Raw genomic sequence first — 21337 nt, 5'->3', positions numbered from 1 at the left:
CCTGATCCATTGCATACTCCAAGAGCTGTTCTTGTTTTAACAAAACCTTGACCATATGCATCTACCCAAAGCTATAACTAGTATATGTGTGCTATGCGAGTGCCTTTTTTTTGCTAAGTTACTCTATGAACACCTTTGCTGAAATAAATAAGATTGTGGCATGTTCAAAGGAACTTTTATGTAAATATCTCTGTATGATTAAATATGTCTTAAATATGTCTTCATTAGTTTCAACAATAGTAATAAATGCAATGCTTTTACAATCAATTAAAAATTGTATATGCACATTCCAGTATTTTCCGTTTAAGTAATTTAAATCTCTTTACATCTGACAGAAAACAATCCTTGATTGCACAAAATACTTAAGAATAATGAAGATAATACTGTAAATCTGAAAAAGCAAAGTCCAAAACATTGAGTTCCAGTATTCAGGAAAACATAAGTGCTGACAGAGGCAGCCGAACCTGAACAAAAAACTGACAGATCTTGGAAGTACAGTCCAGGGCAATTCGGTGGTTCTACGAGTCTCAGCGGTGCACCTCCGTGCCTCAAGATGAAGAAATGACCTCTAGAAAATTAAGGCAACACTGAACAACCACTTCTTGTGTAAATATGTCCAATACCAGCTCTGATCATGAGGTGGTTACAGCAGTGCTCTGCTTCCTAAAGTGATATCAGATCACCATGCAGTGCTAGAAGTGTACTGTAAACTCTTTTGGGATATTCCATAGCAACCAGCGAAAAGCACAGTTAACTGAAAGTTAAAAGAATTGTGGGTTCTGCTATATAAAACACAGAGCACTGTCCCAGTGTGCACCGACCGGAAGGACGATGGATCTTTACTCGCAAGCTTGCAGAGTCATTATCCTTTCTAAAGACACAATCAACCACAAAGAAGCCTTGCACATGTTATGAGTGTGGCGAGTATTTGGTGACCTTTGCACTTTAAAGTTTATTCAGAAAGCAAACGAGCAAAATACCACACACATACATGGAGTGTGAAAATAACACAAGTGCTTTATCGGTCATGTTGGCCCTTCAGACAGCACAGTCAAGAGATGTAGAAAAATACATACCCGACTCAGGGACACTAACCAAGAAGGAAAAAACATACACTTGCAGTGAATGTGGAAGTAGTTTTATTTCCTCTTCAGGATTAATGCATCATCAACAAACACACACAGGAGAAACACCATACCATTGCAGTGAATGTGGAAGTAGCTTTAGTGAATCTTCAACATTAAGGATTCATCAGCGAACACACACAGGTGAAAAACCATTTAAGTGCAGTGAATGTGTGAAGAGATTTAGTCAATTAACAGACTTAAAGTACCATCAGAGAAATCACACAGGGGAAAAACCATACGAGTGCAGTGAATGTGTGAAGAGCTTTTGTCAATCATCACACCTAAAACAGCATCAGAAAACACACACCGGGGAAAAACCATACCATTGCAGTGAATGTGGAAGTAGCTTTAGTGAATCTTCAACATTAAGGATTCATCAGCGAACACACACTGGAGAAAAACCATTCAAGTGCAGTGAATGTGGAAGTAGTTTTAGGAGTTCGGCAACATTAAGGAATCATCAGCGAACACACACAGGGGAAAAACCATTTGAGTGCAGTGAATGTTTAAAGAGCTTTAGTCGATTATCAGGCTTAAAATACCATCAGCGAATTCACACAGGGGAAAAACCATACAAGTGCAGTGAATGTGTGAAGAGCTTTTGTCGATCATCACAACTAAAACTCCATCAGAGAACACACACTGGAGAAAAACCATATCATTGCAGTGAATGTCTCAAGAGCTTTAGTCAATTATCAGTCCTAAAAATTCATCAGAGAACACACACAGGGGAAAAACCATATCATTGCAGTGAATGTGGAAGTAGCTTTAGTGAATCTTCAACATTAAGGAAACATCAGCGAACACACACTGGAGAAAAACCATTTAAGTGCAGTGAATGTGGAAGTCGTTTTAGGAACTCTACAACATTAAGGAATCATCAGCGAACACACACAGGGGACAAACCATTTAAGTGCAGTGAATGTGTGAAGAGCTTTAGTCTATTAGCAGGTTTAAAATACCATCAGAGTAATCACAGAGGGGAAAAACCATACAAGTGCAGTGAATGTGTGAAGAGCTATTGTCATTCATATAACCTAAAACAGCATCAGAAAACACACACCGGGGAAAAACCATACCACTGCAGTGAATGTGGCAGTAGCTTTAGTGAATCTTCAACATTAAGGAAACATCAGCGAACACACACTGGGGAAAAACCATACCATTGCAGTAAATGTGGAAGTAGTTTTACTGAATCATGTAACCTCAGACGTCATCAGCGAACACACACAGGGGAAAAGCCATTCAAGTGCAGTAAATGTGGGAAGAGCTTTAGTCAATCTGCACACCTAAAACAACATCATCGAACACACACTGGCGAAAAACCATATCATTGCAGCGAATGTCTGAAGAGCTTTAGTCAATTATCACACCTAAAACAGCATCAGAAAACACACACTGGGGAAGCCCATTTAAAGTGCAATGAATGTGGGAAGAGCTTTATATATGTATCACACCTAAAACTCCATCAGAGAACACACTGAAGAAAAAACATATCATTGCAGTGAATGTCTGAAGAGCTTTAGTCAATTGTCAGTCCTACAAATTCATCAGAGAACACACACAGGGGAAAACCATATCATTGCAGTGAATGTGGAAGTAGTTTTAGGAATTCAGTATCATTAAGGGATCATCAGCGAACACACACACGGGGAAAAACCATAAGTGCAGCGATTGTGGGAAGAGCTTTATATATTTACCAAGCCTAAACCAGCATCAGAGAACACACACAGGGGGGAAACCATTTAAGTGCACTAAATGTATGAAGAGTTTTAGTGGATTAACAGACTTACAATACCATCAGAGAAATCACACAGGGGATAACCATACCAGTGCAGTAAATGTGTGAAGAGATCTTGTCAATCATCACACCTAAAACAGCATCAGAAAACACTCTCCAGGGAAAAACCATACCATTGCTGTGAATGTGGAAGTAGCTTTAGTGAATCTTCGACATTAAGGATTCATCAGCGAACACACACTGGGGAAAAACCATACCATTCAGACCTTAAATACCATCAGAGATTACACACTGGGGAAAAGCCAGTCAAGTGCAGTAAATGTAAGAAGAGCTTTAGTCAATCTGCAAACCTAAAACAACATCATCGAACACACACTGGCGAAAAACCATATAATTGCAGTGAATGTCTGAAGAGCTTTAGTCAATTATCACACCTAAAAAAACATCAGAGAACACACACAGGGGGAAAACCATATCATTGCAGTGACTGTCTGAAGAGTTTTAGTCAACTATCACACCTCAAAAAAATCAGAGAACACACACAGGGGAAAAAAACATATCATTGCAGTGAATGCGGAAGTAGTTTTAGTTTCTCTGCAGGATTAATGTATCATAAACAAACACGCTCAGGGGAAAAACCATATAATTGCAGTGAATGTCTGAAGAGCTTTTGTAAATTATCGTACCTAAAGCGGCATCAGAAAACACACACTGGGGAAACCCATTCCAGTGTAGTGATTGTGTGAAGAGATTTTGTCGCTTATCAGACCTACATAAACATCAGCGAACACAAACAGGGGAAAAGCCATTCCAGTGCAGTGAATGTGTGAAGAGCTTCAGTCAGTCTTCAAACCTACAAATACATCAGCGAGCACACACAGGAGAAAAGCCATTCCAGTGCAGTGAATGTGTGAAGAGCTTCAGTCAATCTTCAAACCTACAAAGACATCAGCGAGCACACCACCATCACTTAACCCACATAGAAATAAACGTAGAGCTGAGTGAATTTGGTAATAATTTAATTACATCATCAATAATACTCAGCCATCTGTAGGTGTGCACTGAAGCAAAAAAGTGCAGTTATTGTGAGATTAAGGAATTATAGAAACTGATAAAATTACAAGAATGCGGGGCATTCAAATACCAGCTGATAAAAAGCAGGGGATAGAAGACTGAACTAGTAGGAAAGAAGAAAAATACATATATTTGAAAAATTATAAAAATGTCTATTCTCTGCTATTGTTTATTTCCCTACAGCTAGGAAAAACATGAAATATCAGGAAACCCATTGGGAGACTAGCACAAGGTGGACTAAAAATAAAGACACATTATTGGTTTTTATTCTGTGAGAGAGTTCTAACGAAAGAAATCCAAGCACACCAGACCATGCTGCTTGTAAAATCAACACCATGAACAATGCTTGGACTAACAAGGGTATTTTCAGCTAATTTTGGAGATTAGTAATAAAACATATAAACCCAACAGACTCAAAACAATTTAACAAGCACAAAATGAAGATTCTTCAGAGCTGGCTGTGGTTTTGAACATTTTATGCATCATTAATGGTTCTGTGACAGTGGCCAGAGAACTGTGTAGAAAAGCAGAAGTGAAAGCAGGAAAATGTGAGCTGCAGCTCTCCGGGTTAACGCTTGCAGTGCTGACATTTACCTCTGAAGCAGGAGAATGTGAGCAGCTGCTCTCTGGGTTAACCCTCGCAGTGCATGACATTTACCTCTGAAGCAGGAGAATGTGAGCTGCAGCTCTCCGGGTTAACCCTCGCAGTGCTGACATTTACCTCTAAAGATCTGATGTAGAACAAATGATGATCATTTCCACCATCATTGAATCAAATCCGAGGAGACAGAGAAGTTGAAACATTTAAGGCCTGATTTAGATCTCGGTGGACGGGTTACTCCATCACAATTGTGACAGATATTCCATCCGCCAAAATATGAATTCCATTATGTCCAAATGGATTAATATTTCGGCGGATGTGATATTCATCACCTGTGTGATGGAGTAACCCGTCCGCCGAGATCTAAATCAGGCCCTTGGTTATTAACAGGTTTCTGAAAGCTAGAGCTGCAGCTGTGTGATACCCAGGCCGCGTACCTCACTTCAGAAGAGTGCAGGATCAATAATGAAGGTCACGGAGCTGCAGCTGAGTGATAGCCAGGCCGAGCACACTTCAGAAGAGTGCAGGATCAATAATGAAGGTCACGGAGCTGCAGCTGTGTGATAACCAGGCCGCGTACCTCACTTCAGAAGAGTGCAGGATCAATAATGAAGGTCACAAAGCTGCAGCTGTGTGATACCCAGGCCGCGTACCTCACTTCAGAAGAGTGCAGGATCAATAATGAAGGTCACAGAGCTGCAGCTGTGTGATATCCAGGCCGAGCACACTTCAGAAGAGAGCAGGATCAATAATGAAGGCCACGGAGCTGCAGCGAGTTATTGTCAGGCCGAGCACAAGGTGTCTGTTCAGCAGATACAAATTAATAATGAATCTCTCCGACCCACATGCTGTGTGATAGCCCGGGTGAGCACACAGCTTCTCTTCAGGAGAGTGAGGAATCATTTATAAATGTCAATGAGCCGCCTGTTGTGATAGTCAGGTTGAGCACAAGAGTTTTCTGCAGAACAGTACGGGCTCATTAACAAAAGTCACAGAGCCTCACACTGTTTGATAGTCAGGCAAAATCACCATTTTACATTCTTGGACAACAATTTCTAGATGGCTAATGGAGCCACATTTTGAAATGATTGTTCCACAAAAGAAATGAAAAACAAAAAGATTGATTGCACAAAAATAATATATAGCTAGAACCAATCACGATGCTATAAAATGTACAAGATAATTACTAGCTTTTACATGTTAAAAAGAAATGCATGTTTTTTGATATGTAATAGAATTTAAAAAAATGATTTGGATTTTGGCATTTGACTGCTGATTGTAAAGAAATGAGATTGCTCCCCTAAACTCAAGATAATTTGTGCTGTCAGCAGGGGGTCTGATAGAGGTGGCAGTAGAACTGGGGTCCCATCTCGACAGTGTGACTGCTGTCAGCAGGGAATCTTGCAAAGGTGGCATTAGAGGGGGGGTCCTATCTCGACAGTGTGACCACTGTCAGCAGGGAGTCTGGCACAATGAAGAGACAACACTTGAAATGAATGTCTAGGGTCTTCCTTATCGGGAGTTGTGAGGGGCTCGATGTGACAAAGTCAAATCTTCAAGGGAAGGTCACAGAGACTCAAAGCCAATGGATTTCAATGTCGAGCCTGTATATCGCTACTTAATCATCCACACTGATCGTAATAAGTGATTGGATCAGACCCTCTCCTACCAAATCATATTAGTATTGTTTTTATCTATGATTTTCTACTGTACCATTCTGCACATTGATGTTAACTACGATACCATCGCACTTGTTACTTTCTTATATGATTAGTTGATGTTTGTCCTTCCGTATATATCCTTGTATGTCTTTATATGATTTACTATATGTAATTTTGTCTGGAAACAACCAATAAAAACTTGTTTTAAATCATAAACCACTAGGACAGCGGCTGATGTCAAACTCTTGAAGGAGGAAGAGTCGCGTTCCCTAAACCGCTGCAGTTAGAGCTGACCCTATGAATCCACCCAAACTTCAGGCAACTTGGCCTCCATTGGTTCTTTTGGTTGGGCACCGCCAGAACCTCCTTTAGGCTTACTTCAGGAAGTAGTGGGTTTGAAACTCTGTGACTTGGATTACAGTCCGTCTTTGTGTAAGTAGCCCTAAAGTTGTGGGGTGCTTCATAGGGTTATCATTAGAGTTGGAATAGGAATATCCTCTGCATTTTTTTCGGATTTTTTTTTGCTTTACAGATGGACACATTCATTTTTGTTAGGCACAGGGAAATTGAATGATTTGCCCAGAATCACAGGACGTCTCACAAGACGGATCTGAGTGCCATGCATGAAAGTATAGAACTGGGAATTTTCAAGATTATTACGTCACCAACAGATAGTTGGAACGGTGCACTAATATACCGTCCCCCAGTAACTAAGACCAATTTCACGGACCAACTGATAGATCTAATTGCTATACATGTGCTCTCCTCAAATAAATTTCTTTTGTTGGGGGAATTTTAATTTTCATGGTGAAAATCATACGAACCCTGAGGTTAATAAACTCCTCTCTACTCTTGACATGATTAAACTCACCCAAAGAGTTACATGCCCAACTCATCCAGCTGGCCACTCGCTAGACCTAATCTGTTCTAATATTGATCATCTAACCTGTAACCTCCCAGACTCTCTCACTTGGACCGATCATTCAATGATTAGGTTCTCTATCCAACAGCCATGCCATAAGAGCTCAGACTTAAGTGCAGGGAAAAGACAAGTGGCGCAAGACCTTGGCGAAATCTTTCTGTAGAAGCCTTTAATGAGGATTTTCACCTGGAATCACCAAAGAAGGATAAGGATGCTCCTACGACGTTGGAAGAATTTAATACCGCCTTTGTGACAGATTTGGATTCTCCCCAATGTCCACCATCAGCCCCGTGGTGCACTGCGGAGCTAAAGATTGAAAAATCCAAATGCAAGAGATTAGAGAGACTTTGGCGAGTTAGTAAAGACCCACAAAACAAACTACGGTTTAAACAATTCTTGTCTAGCTGCAATCTGAATTTAAAATCAGCCAGACGTCTATTTATTATTAACCAAATTGAACGTGCCAGTAGCGTCCCAAAGGCCCTTTTTAATATAGTAAAAGACTTCGTATCTCTTCATGTCTGTAGACAATTGCCTATGGAAACACAAGATTTTTGTAATTCGTTAGCAATCTATTTTCAAGAAAAGATAATTGATATTTATGCTAACTTTTCGTCGATCACCTCTCAAGACCTTGAAGACTCTACTAGAACAGAGGGCTTAGAAAAAATGGCAGCTAGCACCTTAGATTGTTTCGAGTTAACCACGCTTGAGGTTTCCAATGCTCTCTCCTTCTCAAAATCTGGCTCACCCCGAGATCTTTGTCCTCCAAAGACAATGGCCCTATTAGCCACTCGTTGCATGCCAGCAATTCTAAATATCAATAATTATTCAATACAATCAGGCATCATTCCAATAACATGGAAGGAAGCATTCGTACGTCCAATATTGAAGAAACCGACTGCGGATCCCCGAGAACTCAGCAACTACCGCCCTATTTCTTTGGTACCCTTATTGGGCAAGCTGCTGGAAAGTATAATTAACAAGCAACTAAGTCTATGCCTGGAGTCCAAGGAAATTCTGGATCAATCACAATCCGGGTTTCAACCGGGCTTCAGTACCGAGACTGCCATGCTCGCTGTAACTTCCTCGTTCAGACAGAAAATAGACATTGGAGGATCGGCAGTACTGATCCTTCTAGATCTCTCGGCGGCTTTTGATACCATCTCACATTTAGTGCTCGCGGAGGATAAGACACAAGCCTGGTCCTGGATAAGACACAAGCCTGGTTGGATAAGACACAAGCCTGGTCCCTTTTTTTAGAGAAACTGAAGACAAAAATGAAACCATTCAAAATAACGGTTAATAGAAAGCACCCAACAAAGAAATTGCCGTTGGAGTTACAAGATCTAAGAAGGGTTTTACACAGAAGTCAAAAAATCCTGCAACTAAAATCAAATGACCGGCGATACTTGGATACCTTCCTTATTCAAAGAAAGTTATATAAAAAAAGGATCTGGGAATATAAAAAGAAGACGAATGATGAATTCTGGATCAACCTGTTGGCGAGCTCTAAGCTCCAGGACTCAAGCAAATTTTGGAAAATAATAAACCAACTAATAAGACCACAAAACGTACTAACATCGTTCATCCAAGAAAATGAATGGGCAACTTTTTTGTTGGCAAAGTTTAAAGACAATCCAAAGAAGGCTCTTGGGCAGCAATTCCCTCCTGAGGTTCCCCAAAAAAACAGCAACGATGAACAGCACTGTAGCCACCTAACAACATTAGTCCCAAGGAATACTGCATACCTTCAAACCACAGACGGCTGTTACTCGGCTGAAGAGATAATCACCATCATTAGAAAGGATAAAAGCAACGGAGCGCCGGGCCCGAACGGTATCCCGCAAATGGCATTCAAACACGCACCAGAATTTTGGGGCCCTCCTCTCGAAAAACTTTTCGCAGATGTTCGAACCTGTAATCACATCCCCGAAAGCTGGAAAGGCTCAATTATTACACCTATATATAAAGGCGGAGACAGAGCTAACCCTCTAAATTACCGTCTAATAACACTCCAGGACATAGAAGCTAAATATTTTGCTTCTCTCCTCCTAAAAGACCTGGTAAATTGGGCAGAAGACAAAGCACTCATTCCAATTAACCAAACTGGATTCAGACCCGGTATCGGAACAACGTCGAACATATTGTCAATAACCATGATAGCAGAGAAATGCCGGCGCGTTAAACAGGACTTGAACCTGTGCTTCATTGATCTGCAAGCGGCATTTGACAGTGTGGATCGCAAGATACTATGGGCAAAGCTGAAAGCATGGTCTATACCGGAGAGCATACTTAGGGGACTACTCTTATTCTACTCAGACACCTGGACACAAATCAAGATAGGGGACGGCTCACATCTATCAAGAAAAGTATACACATCAATTGGACTAAAACAGGGATGCGTTTTAGCACCATATCTATTTAATCTATTCATTTCTGATCTTTCGGGTAAATTAAACGATTGCAATGCTCACGCACCGAAACTTGGCAACCTCTTTCTTACTCACATGGCTTACGCTGATGACATTGTGCTTCTGAGTTTAACTAAAGTGGGCCTATCTAGACTATTAGCAGTAATGACAGAATTTCTGGCGATAAACAATCTTGCTCTAAATCTGTCTAAGACAAAAACAATGCTAATAACCAACCGTCGTTCGGCGCATCTTAAGATCATGCTGGAAGGTAAACAGCTGGAACGAGTATCAAATTACAAATATCTAGGATACTATATCGACGACAAACTCACCTTAAATGCCCAAAAAAACTACTTGAAGCAAAGAGCTGGAGCCTTAACGTTTGCGCTAAGTACACTGGCAAAAAAACTGGAAGGCCCCTCATTTAAACCCCTATTGGCAGTGATGGCCACCAAAGTACTTCCTACTTTATCGTATGCTAGTATTGCAATGCAGGGCAAGGATGCAATCATGTTAAATAACCTCATTACAAAAATCTATAAGAAGGTTTTACAACTCCCGAGCTCATCTTCACCAGCGCAGATGCGACTAGAATTTGGTCTAACGAACGAGTTACTGGGAAGACTCTATACATGCATCAGAGTATGGTACCGAATTAAAATGAACTCCACAAACAATACTATAAACAGATTCTTATGGCAGGAACTAGAAAGCCAACAAAACTCAGTAGCCAAAAAATATCTGACTGGCGCTCTGGAGCAAACATGTACTGCCAACCTGTGGGAAAAAAACTTGCCATTCACTTCCTTTAAACAGACATTAAATAAGGCGGCCAAATTTCACTCGCTGATTACAGACAAAGCAATTTTTTCAAGCCGTTCCCACTCCTGGTCTGTGATTAACCGTTATAAAAAACTCGCCCCTGCTGCGTATCTTGACACAACATATTCGTTTTTTATAAAAAAAAGGCTGATGGCCCTGAGACTCGGAAAATCGCCAACCTTGGCAGACGAACCGTCCTGGATACGTTCAGTCTCATACGCTTGTCGGTTATGTGGCTCTTCAAAAGAGAACTTAATCCATATTATATGCCACTGTAAGTTTCTGAACCAGGAGCGCACGTACTTTTTAAAGAACTTTTTCAGGATTAAAAGACTACGTACCTGCAGGTCTGCTATTATTGGTGCTCTGGACCCAACAGCCCCTATAATCAACTGCAAGCTGATAAAGTTCCTGATAGCCTTTGAAAAGCGCTTGAAAGCAATATGAACTTTTAAAATAATAAGGTTTTTTATATCATTAATTGTCTTACTAACATGTAGCTTGATAAAAAGCTATATTCTTTTTAAATCTTGTGTTTAAAATTGTATTCTGATGAATTTTACTGTTCTCTCTTATTGCAAAAGACAATTTTCACTAGCCCGTTTGTTATGGTTTTAACTAACTAAACAATAAAGTTTTACTTACTTACTAGTGCTCGCGGAGAGACTAGCTTCCTGTGGCATTCAAGGGACAGCCTTGAAGTGGTTGCAGAACTTTGTCAGACAGAACACAAACTATCATGCCATGGCCATGTCTGTCAGAAAAAATTAGTCTAGACAGGGGCGTACCCCAGGGCTCCTGACTAAGCCCGACATTATTTAACATATATATGGCACCTTTGGCAAAAATTGTAGAACAGCTAGGTTTTGAGATAATTTCATATGCTGATGATACTCAGGTTATATTTACTATTGGCCCAAAGATAGAAGCAGAGAAATTGCGGTTCTCCAGCAGAATGCTTGTAATCTCTAGCTGGATGACGCAGAACTGCCTCCGATTGAATCCTGGAAAAACCGAGGTCATGCTAATGGGGAAAGCCTCAGCTAGCTGGTCTGATGAATGGTGGCCCTCACAATTGGGAGCAGCTCCTGTTCCTAAACAATGTGTTAAAAATCTAGGCCTAAAATTAGATCACAAAGTAAAATATCCCTTGGGTCAATCAATCAGACTACTAATTATACATACCAGCTTCACACATTCATACCTCACCCTTTAGTTGTCACTCATGTCATCTATATGTTCAGAAATCCTAAATCTAAATCACCCCTCCATAATAGTTACAAAACCTGAGCAATTCAATATCCCAGTCTGTATATTTATTGGTGTCCAAAATAAGTTAAAAACATTAAAAACAATCTAACAAGAATGTTATTTCATAAACATTAGCATACAATACACAATTAAAACCAAGAAAGAGACTCCAAGTTTGTGATGCCAAATACAATCATCGATATGTCAATTCATAGGAATCAAGACAAGTAACACCAGAATCCAGTGGATCAGTTCTGGTACATTGTTCCTTGAGTTTGAATTTTAACAGATGCGTCAACGCGTTTCGGTGTATAACTCAATGTGTACCACCTTTATCAAGACTAGATTTTCAGTCTCTGTCATAACCATAAATTGATTGGACAATTTTATCTACACAGAAAATAAAACAGAATAAAAACAAAATTAAAATTATACGTCGACTCATTAGAAATATTCAGACTGTGCTATTATGTACTAACTATATACCATTGTTCAAGCTATGTTCATTCATAATATTACATTACATATTATCAAATCCCTACTGAACTGTTCTCTTTTCATTGTTCTTACATATCAAAACATTTCTCTTATCTAATGCTGTTTTGGATGTATTCTATTGATGATGAGACAACAGTAAAACTGCTCAATATTTGGGCCCATATAGGCAAATGTATGTACTAGGCAGATTTGTGGGGTTTTATCAAGTTGAGGAATGTTACTATAATAGATAAATGTTTTTAATATGTTGGAGAATTTTGTGAACTGGGGAGCAAGGATTGATAGTTGCTGTATATATAATCATACAGCAACAAATTTAATAAAAGAGAAATGTTTTGATATGTAAGAACAATGAAAAGAGAACAGTTCAGTAGGGATTTGATAATATGTAATGTGAGGGGGGGTGCTGGAATATGGCACCTTGAAAAGTTCAGAAACCATACGACCAGGCAGATCTGAGACTGGTTCATCCTCTCTGACATTATTGATGATCGTGCCTTGATGGATCCATGGTGATTGACGCACCTGAGGGACGCGGACTATACTTTCACCTCCTGCGTCCATTGTAAACGTTTACCCCTTTATCCTCACAAACAGTACCTCTGATCATGATCTTCTGCAACTCAACCATAATTTTCGACTGTTGCAAACCCCTCAGGCCCTTTGGCGTATGTATAAAGCACGGTATAAAGCTCCTGAAGACAAGCACAGGTGGTGCCAATATCTGAGCCAGTACTTGGAGGAGACCGCGGGGTCCATCTCCTCTGCACAGGTGTTGTGGGAGGGCAGGAAGGCCTCTGAGAGGCAATTAGATGAATGATTTGGCTGCCTATAAGTGCCACTGTGAGGCATAACAGCGTTGGTTGACTGACCTTGCGTTTCACCTGGCTCAGACGTATAACGCATTGCTGACACCTGCTCTTCTCAAGGAGCTGCTTGGGGCCAAGTATGATCTGAACTCTCATTACACAGTGGAGGACCAGATGGATACGCTCTGTGGACGATATAGTAGGGGACGGTGAGTTGGCTCCCTTTGCTACTCTCATGCGTGATTATGGGCTGCCACAATCGCATCACTGACGGTACCGACAGCTCATGCAGAGCCTGCCACACATGCTGGGTGCTCCCCTTACGATCTAGAGACTGACCCAATGTTGCATTATATCCTGATGTGGAAAGGATTCAAGGACACTATGGTGGGATTGTATGTTACCACTATGGACAGCCTTTTTTCGAGCACCAATGCCCGCACTTTATGCTGTTTGTGGGACCAGAGGCTGTGCCTCTGACTCTCTGAGCAGGACGGACACGACCTTTGGAAAGACCATGGCAGTTTCCTCCAGGAGGTCCGGTCGAAATTCAGTTATTTCAAGTTCCTACACCACTGGAACTGGACACCGGAGTGGATCTATAAAGCACATACGGCAGACGATTCCAAGTGCTGGAGGTGCTGAAGGTATGGTGCACTCGCCTGTGACATTTTACATTTCCTGCGGACTGTACAGTGCTTTGTGCTACTTGGGCTCCGTTTGGGATTCCTTGATGACCAACCTAGGGGTGGCACCGCAATTGATGGCCCGTCTGACCTTGCTTCACAAAATGTCAGTATTCCAGGATTTAACCCACCACTGTAAGAGTTAGCTGGCTATGGCCTTCATAGTGGGAGTTGGCTTTTTGGGGGTGACCATGGGGCTTGGCACCCTGACATTTGTTTTTTCCTGTTCCCAAGTCCCTTCCCCTCGTGTTCTCCCTCATCCTCCTTCCCTGATCATCTGCGGGATTTTCTGGGCCACATCACCTCTATCTAGAGGGGTTATTTCATTGATTGTTTTTCCTGTTTTCAATGTCTTCTAACAAGTTCTAGTTTACACAGTATCTTGGACTCTGCTGAATCGATAAACTTCCATCCCTGTAATATGCTCATTGTATATGAAAAATCAATAGAGAATTGAGGTATTTAAAAAAGACACAGCGAGTGGTGTCACTTAACATTTGACTTTGACAATTCCAAAGGAAGAGACATTACTGAATTTATAGACATGATCAGAACACATGTAAAGTGATAATATTAACAACCAAGTCTCACTAAAATAGACATTCAATTTAACATTCTACTGAACTGTGTGCAGTACTCATGGTGAAATATGAGAAAAGTTTTGCACCAAAATGTGGGACAGAGGGTCTGCTCTGTGCCGAATAGTCAAATGTGAAGTTCTAGTTAATCCCCATAGTTTGGAAGAATGGGCCAGGTTTGAGTGAGACTTCAGACCGACCTCCAAATGTGTTAGTGTCACTCGTGATGAGTGAGGCTTGAGGACTCTGATGTATGCACGTCTCAACTAATGCCGCTGTCGAGGCACTCAAGGCTTCTTGCATGACAATGCTACAAAGAGTTGACGCACTCACTAATCAACGGTGTATTGATGACGAGCATACTATCATATAGGGACCTATGTGAAGGAGTAGAATATTTTCGAGTAATGAAATGCCCCTCCCCTGTTCTTCAGACCAGTAATACCCACTCATTTTCATGATACAATGCAAACTGTGTGAGAAATTTCTGGTTCATACTTTGTTGCCCTATCCTAAGAATTAATTGTTTCAAAGATATATTGCTTTATTTTATGTCAGTGAATCTTTGTTGAGAGAGGATGGTGGTTACTGGAAACAAAAAAACAAAGCCTGAAAGAGGCCGTTATCTTAATATTTTAGGAGACAGTGTGCTCTTAAACCAGAAACTCAAAACCTAATTAGAACCTACAATTCATTCTTGTTCGAGGATATAAAACTGTATTAAATATAAGGAATAATACACAGACATAGGAAAATTAGAAATAAGCTGTTCCTTCAATTGTCGCTTTGACACATGTTCTATGCCTCATTGTCACTGATCTGGTGTTTAAAACTCCATGGTATTTACCTCTGTTTACTTTGCTATCTAGTACGTTGTGGATTTGAAAAACTGCAAATAAATTATTTAAAAGAATAAATAAGCTGCCCAGTTTAATTGGAAAACTGACTGATATTCTGATATATTCTTTGAAATACAGATATATTCATTGAAATACAGATATATTCATTGAAATACAGATATATTCATTGAAATACAGATGTATTCATTGAAATACAGATATATTCATTGAAATACAGATATATTCATTGAAATACAGATATATTCATTGAAATACAGATATATTCATTGAAATACAGATATATTCATTGAAATACAGATATATTCATTGAAATACAGATGTATTCATTGAAATACAGATATATTCATTGAAATACAGATATATTCATTGAAATACAGATATATTCATTGAAATACAGATATATTCATTGAAATACAGATATATTCATTGAAATACAGATATATTCATTGAAATACAGATATATTCATTGAAATACAGGCTGTCACTTCCAGTTGTCACCTTTCTGTAAATACTCTTTAGTCCTCTACATCAGTGTTTGGAAGATGCTCATCTGAAGTGAAGCTATAAATACTTTTTTACAGCAGCAGCCAAGTGTGAGGCCTTCACTTGAACTGTCTGACCCTTAAAAACATTCAAGTCTGTGACATCTGAAACCCCAGGTCTTTACAGGCACCAATGCATGTTTGTGTGAAATGTATTAACTCCTGGAGCCGGCGGTTCCATCAGCGGCCACCAGAGGGCGCTCCTCGCCTGCTGATAAAACCCACTGAGCTGCACATTGTATGAAAGGAGAAGGGTTTCCTCTTCCGGGTCAGCGTGGCAGAGACAGCACCAGCAGCGGCAGTGACATCACTTCCGGGCTCTCCTGGTGTGTCCAGCCTGCTGCAGAGGAGGAAGGAGCCCTGTCTGGGGGGCAGATACCTCCATCTACAGACCCTCACAGACCCCAGATCTGCAACCCCCAGGAGGAGAGAGCCTGGACAGGTTTCTGCTCAGGTAGGAGAGTTGCTAACTCACTTGGCTGCAATTTATTAATCCATGGATCAGATTTCCCCCGCTCTTCCTGCTGCTGAGCCTGAGTGGGGTGCAGAGGAGGAGAGGCCTGTCCAGTGGTGCAGAGGAGGAGAGGCCTGTCCAGGGGAGGGGCAGAGATGGAGAGGCCTGTCCAGGTGTGCAGAGAAGGAGAGGCCTGTCCAGTGGTGCAGAGGAGGTGAGGCCTGTCCAGGGGAGCAGAGGAGGAGATGCCTGTCCAGGGGTGCAGAGGAGGTGAGGCCTGTCTAGGGGTACAGAGGAGGTGAGGCCTGTCCAGGGGTATAGAGGAGGAGAGGCCTGTCCAGGGGAGCAGAAGAGGAGAGGCCTGTCCAGGTGTGCAGAGGAGGAGAGGCCTGTCCAGGGGAGGGGCAGAGATGGAGAGGCCTGTCCAGGTGTGCAGAGGAGGAGAGGACTGTCCAGGGGTGCAGAGGAGGAGAGGCCTGTCCAGGGGTGCAGAAGTGAGGCCTGTCCAGGGGGTGCAGAGGAGGAGAGGCCTGTCCAGGGGAGGGGCAGAGGAGGAGAGGCCTGTCCAGGGGAGCAGAGGAGGAGAGGCCTGTTCAGGGGTGCAGAGGAGGAGAGGCCTGTCCAGGGGTGCAGAGGAGGCGAGGCCTGTCCAGGGGAGCAGAGGACGTGAGGCCTGTCCAGGGGTGCAGAGGAGGAGAGGCCTGTTCAGGGGTGCAGAGGAGGAGAGGCCTTTCCAGGGGTGCAGAGGAGGAGAGGCCTGACCAGGGGTGCAGAGGAGGAGAGGCCTGTCCAGGAGTGCAGAGGAGGAGAGGCCTGTCCAGGGATGCAGAGGAGGTGAGGCCTGTCCAGGGGTGCAGAGGAGGAGAGGCCTGTCCAGGAGGGCAGAGGAGGAGAGGCCTGTCCAGGAGTGCAGAGGAGGAGAGGCCTGTCCAGGGGTGCAGAGGAGGAGAGGCCTGTCCAGGGGTGCAGAGGAGGAGAGGCCTGTCCAGGAGGGCAGAGAAGGAGAGGCCTGTCCATGGGGAGCAGAGGAGGTGAGGCCTGTCCAGGGGTGCAGAGGACGTGAGACCTGTCCTGGGGTGCAGAAGAGGAGAGTCCTGTCCAGGGGTGCAGATGAAGTGAGGCCTATCCAGGGGAGCAGTGTCTCTCTTCGGGCCTGTGCATAGGACTCCAAAGCTCAGAGCGGAGTCAGAGGCGCTGTATGGGGTGGAATGAACTCTAGGCTCCTCTGTCCTTAATGAGAATCCATCGCCTGTCCAGGGGTGCAGAGGAGGTGAGGTCTGTCCAGGGGGTGCAGAGGAGGTGAGGTCTGTCCAGGGGGCACAGAGGAGGGGAGACACGTTCAGGGGTGAAAAGGTGGTGAGTCCTTTCCTCACTAGTTGGGGTGCTGTGGATGTTATGTCTGTCCTGGGTTTGCAGAGGCTGTGATGCCTGTCCCGGGGGTGCAGAGGATGTGCGGCCTGTCCCCGAGGTGAGGCCTGTCCCCGAGGTGAGGCCTGTCCTAGAATGCAGAGCAGGTAAAGCCTGTCCGGGGGTGAGTGCAGATGCCTGTTCAGGGGGTGCAGGTGAGGCCTGTCCTGTACTTGGGGGTGGGGGGGTGCAGGTGAGGTGATGCCTGTCCTGTGCTGAGGAGGCGAGGCCTGTCCGCGGGGGTACAGAGGAGGTGAGGCCTGTCCAAAAGGGTTGCAGAGAGGTTGAAGCCTGTGCAGGTGTTGCAGCTTAACTGCCTGCCCTGACTCGGGGTGCAGTAGAGGTGAGGCCTGTCCAGGGGGGGCAGTGCAGAGGAAGAGAGGCCTGTCCTGTGCTTGGGGTTGAAGAGGAGGTTAAGGCTGCCCAGATAGGGATGGGGAGAAGGTGAGGTACGTCTGGATAGAGGTGCAGAGGATAGATAGATTACTTTATTGTTTGATTAGTAAAAATCAGTACAATAATGACGTACAGATACTAAAGCATATATCCATTGATGGTTAAGATGTTTGCACACAATAAAAAGAATAAAAAAGAGGTTCACTAATTTCTGAATTCATGCTACATAGTTTCCTCACAATCTATAAAATCCCAAATGCGGCCCTTGGGCCAATAAAGGTGTGATGTGTGATAGCAGATAGTAGAAACTTATGATATTCAACAATAATCATTGCATAAAACCTAGTCAGCACCTATTCAAATCTCGTGGGCCCTCTAAGTTCATTCTACTTCAAGTGGGGCTGTGTCACACGGTGAGTTCTGAACCAAAGACCACTTCAATTACGTTACAGTCAAAATACACTAATCGTTTGTTAAATTTTAACTCATTATCAAAAGAAGGGAGCTAGTCCATCGTCTTTACTAAACACCTTCTAACAACCCCACTTACATTGTACAGATCAACTTCAAGGGTGTGGGAAATTGGGTAAATAAGCATTTTTATGGTGTTGGAGCGGCCAGTGCTGGTTGATAATTATTGCAAACACAACAATGATGGACAGAATGTGGATCAATGTCACACATTCACCCCAGTCCAAAGATCTGGGCCCAAATCCATCGTTTTTCCACTCCACACCACCCTGGGTTAGACAATGGCGATATGCAAATCAGCGCTGACCCTGTGCCCCATGGGAACAGTCCAGTCCGAACTACAAAAGCCATGTCCTTCCCAGAACGGAAACAAGCATCCGAGGACCGGCCCGGTTTCGAGGTAACACCTCTCTTCAGCCCGGCTAGCTTGATTCCAGTGGTGTGGAGTGCCTGGGACTCACGTCTGAGCATCCCCAGTACACTTAGAGCGGTAACTGCAAACACAACAATGATGGACAGAATGTGGATCAATGTCACACATTCACCCCAGTCCAAAGATGTGGGCCCAAATCCATCGTTTTTCCACTCCACACCACCCTGGGTTAGACAATGGCGATATGCAATTCAGCGCTGACCCTGTGCCCCATGGGAACAGTCCAGTCCGAACTACAAAAGCCATGTCCTTCCCAGAACGGAAACAAGCATCCGAGGACCGGCCCGGTTTCGAGGTAACACCTCTCTTCAGCCCGGCTAGCTTGATTCCAGTGGTGTGGAGTGCCTGGGACTCACGTCTGAGCATCCCCAGTACACTTAGAGCGGTAACTGCAAACACAACAATGATGGACAGAATGTGGATCAATGTCACACATTCACCCCAGTCCAAAGATCTGGGCCCAAATCCATCGTTTTTCCACTCCACACCACCCTGGGTTAGACAATGGCGATATGCAAATCAGCGCTGACCCTGTGCCCCATGGGAACAGTCCAGTCCGAACTACAAAAGCCATGTCCTTCCCAGAACGGAAACAAGCATCCGAGGACCGGCCCGGTTTCGAGGTAACACCTCTCTTCAGCCCGGCTAGCTTGATTCCAGTGGTGTGGAGTGCCTGGGACTCACGTCTGAGCATCCCCAGTACACTTAGAGCTGTAACTGCAAACACAACAATGATGGACAGAATGTGGATCAATGTCACACATTCACCCCAGTCCAAATATCTGGGCCCAAATCCATCGTTTTTCCACTCCACACCACCCTGGGTTAGACAATGGCGATATGCAATTCAGCGCTGACCCTGTGCCCCATGGGAACAGTCCAGTCCGAACTATAAAAGCCATGTCCTTCCCAGAACGGAAACAAGCATCCGAGGACCGGCCCGGTTTCGAGGTAACACCTCTCTTCAGCCCGGCTAGCTTGATTCCAGTGGTGTGGAGTGCCTGGGACTCACGTCTGAGCATCCCCAGTACACTTAGAGCGGTAAATGCAAACACAACAATGATGGACAGAATGTGGATCAATGTCACACATTCACCCCAGTCCAAAGATCTGGGCCCAAATCCATCGTTTTTCCACTCCACACCACCCTGGGTTAGACAATGGCGATATGCAATTCAGCGCTGACCCTGTGCCCCATGGGAACAGTCCAGTCCGAACTACAAAAGCCATGTCCTTCCCAGAACGGAAACAAGCATCCGAGGACCGGCCCGGTTTCGAGGTAACACCTCTCTTCAGCCCGGCTAGCTTGATTCCAGTGGTGTGGAGTGCCTGGGACTCACGTCTGAGCATCCCCAGTACACTTAGAGCGGTAACTGCAAACACAACAATGATGGACAGAATGTGGATCAATGTCACGCATTCACCCCAGTCCAAAGATCTGGGCCCAAATCCATCGTTTTTCCACTCCACACCACCCTGGGTTAGACAATGGCGATATGCAAATCAGCGCTGACCCTGTGCCCCATGGGAACAGTCCAGTCCGAACTACAAAAGCCATGTCCTTCCCAGAACGGAAACAAGCATCCGAGGACCGGTCCGGTTTCGAGGTAACACCTCTCTTCAGCCCGGCTAGCTTGATTCCAGTGGTGTGGAGTGCCTGGGACTCACGTCTTAGCATCCCCAGTACACTTAGAGCGGTAACTGCAAACACAACAATGATGGACAGAATGTGGATCAATGTCACACATTCACCCCAGTCCAAAGATCTGGGCCCAAATCCATCGTTTTTCCACTCCACACCACCCTGGGTTAGACAATGGCGATATGATAATTATTGACTCACCGGCTCTCACATTGAGTAAGCCTTTTTGCTGCTCTTGTAACAAACCTGGTGAACCGGATGTTAAGCATCTAGTTAACTTGGTTCATGGACGTAAGGATGGCTTGATCTAATTCCAAATCATTTGTGGTGGTGCAAAAGAACAAGTGATTAAGCAGCGTCTCCAAGCCGACCCTGGTGTGGCTGAACAGGGCATGGTCATCTGCGTACAAAGGGTTACCGACCCTGGTTCACCCAAGTTTTGAGGGTGGGATTTCACAGCTTCAAGTGACTGTGATAGATCCGAGAAAAAGAGGTTGAAAAGGAGAGGTGCCAACACACAACCTTGTTTTACTCCACGTGTTGTTTGTATTTTTTTGGAGATGTGGGATCCGTCACCCAGTGGATACGGATCCATGTATTAGTATGTAACTAGATTATGGCCATTAAGAGAGAGGTGGGGTGCAGTTTAGACCATAATTGACCCCCAGGCACACGATTGAAAGCTGCTTTGGAATCAACAAAGCAGTAGTGAATTTGCATTTTTGAAGCCGCAATAGGACTGATATCGCAAGCAAGTTTGTTCCTGATTTTGCCTCAAATCTCGTCCGGTTGAAGGGTATGAGGTGTTTTTTGCTACAGTGACAGATCTTGAAGCAACAGACCTGCATAGTATTTGGATTCGACTTCTAAAAGTGCCATCATCCTGTAAGTTCTCTGAACAGATCTCAGGCCACCTTTATAAATTCGCTGTATGATGGCTCGACT

The 21337-nt window shown here is 43.6% G+C and overlaps 1 protein-coding gene across 1 annotated transcript; it reads left to right on the top strand.

Moving 5' to 3' along the window:
* Window positions 1-346: 346 nt before the first annotated feature.
* LOC144806573 (uncharacterized) lies at window positions 347-2967 on the top strand. Its single transcript, XM_078672908.1, has one exon. The coding sequence runs from the start codon at window positions 992-994 to the stop codon at window positions 2609-2611; it is 1620 nt and encodes a 539-aa protein (XP_078529034.1). The 5' UTR covers window positions 347-991; the 3' UTR covers window positions 2612-2967.
* The last annotated feature ends 18370 nt before the right edge of the window (window positions 2968-21337 follow it).

The sequence above is a fragment of the Lissotriton helveticus genome (assembly GCF_964261635.1).
Source record: "Lissotriton helveticus chromosome 1_1 unlocalized genomic scaffold, aLisHel1.1 SUPER_1_unloc_89, whole genome shotgun sequence".
Taxonomy (NCBI): Eukaryota; Metazoa; Chordata; class Amphibia; order Caudata; family Salamandridae; genus Lissotriton; species Lissotriton helveticus.
This window is presented reverse-complemented; position numbering and strand designations above follow the sequence as displayed.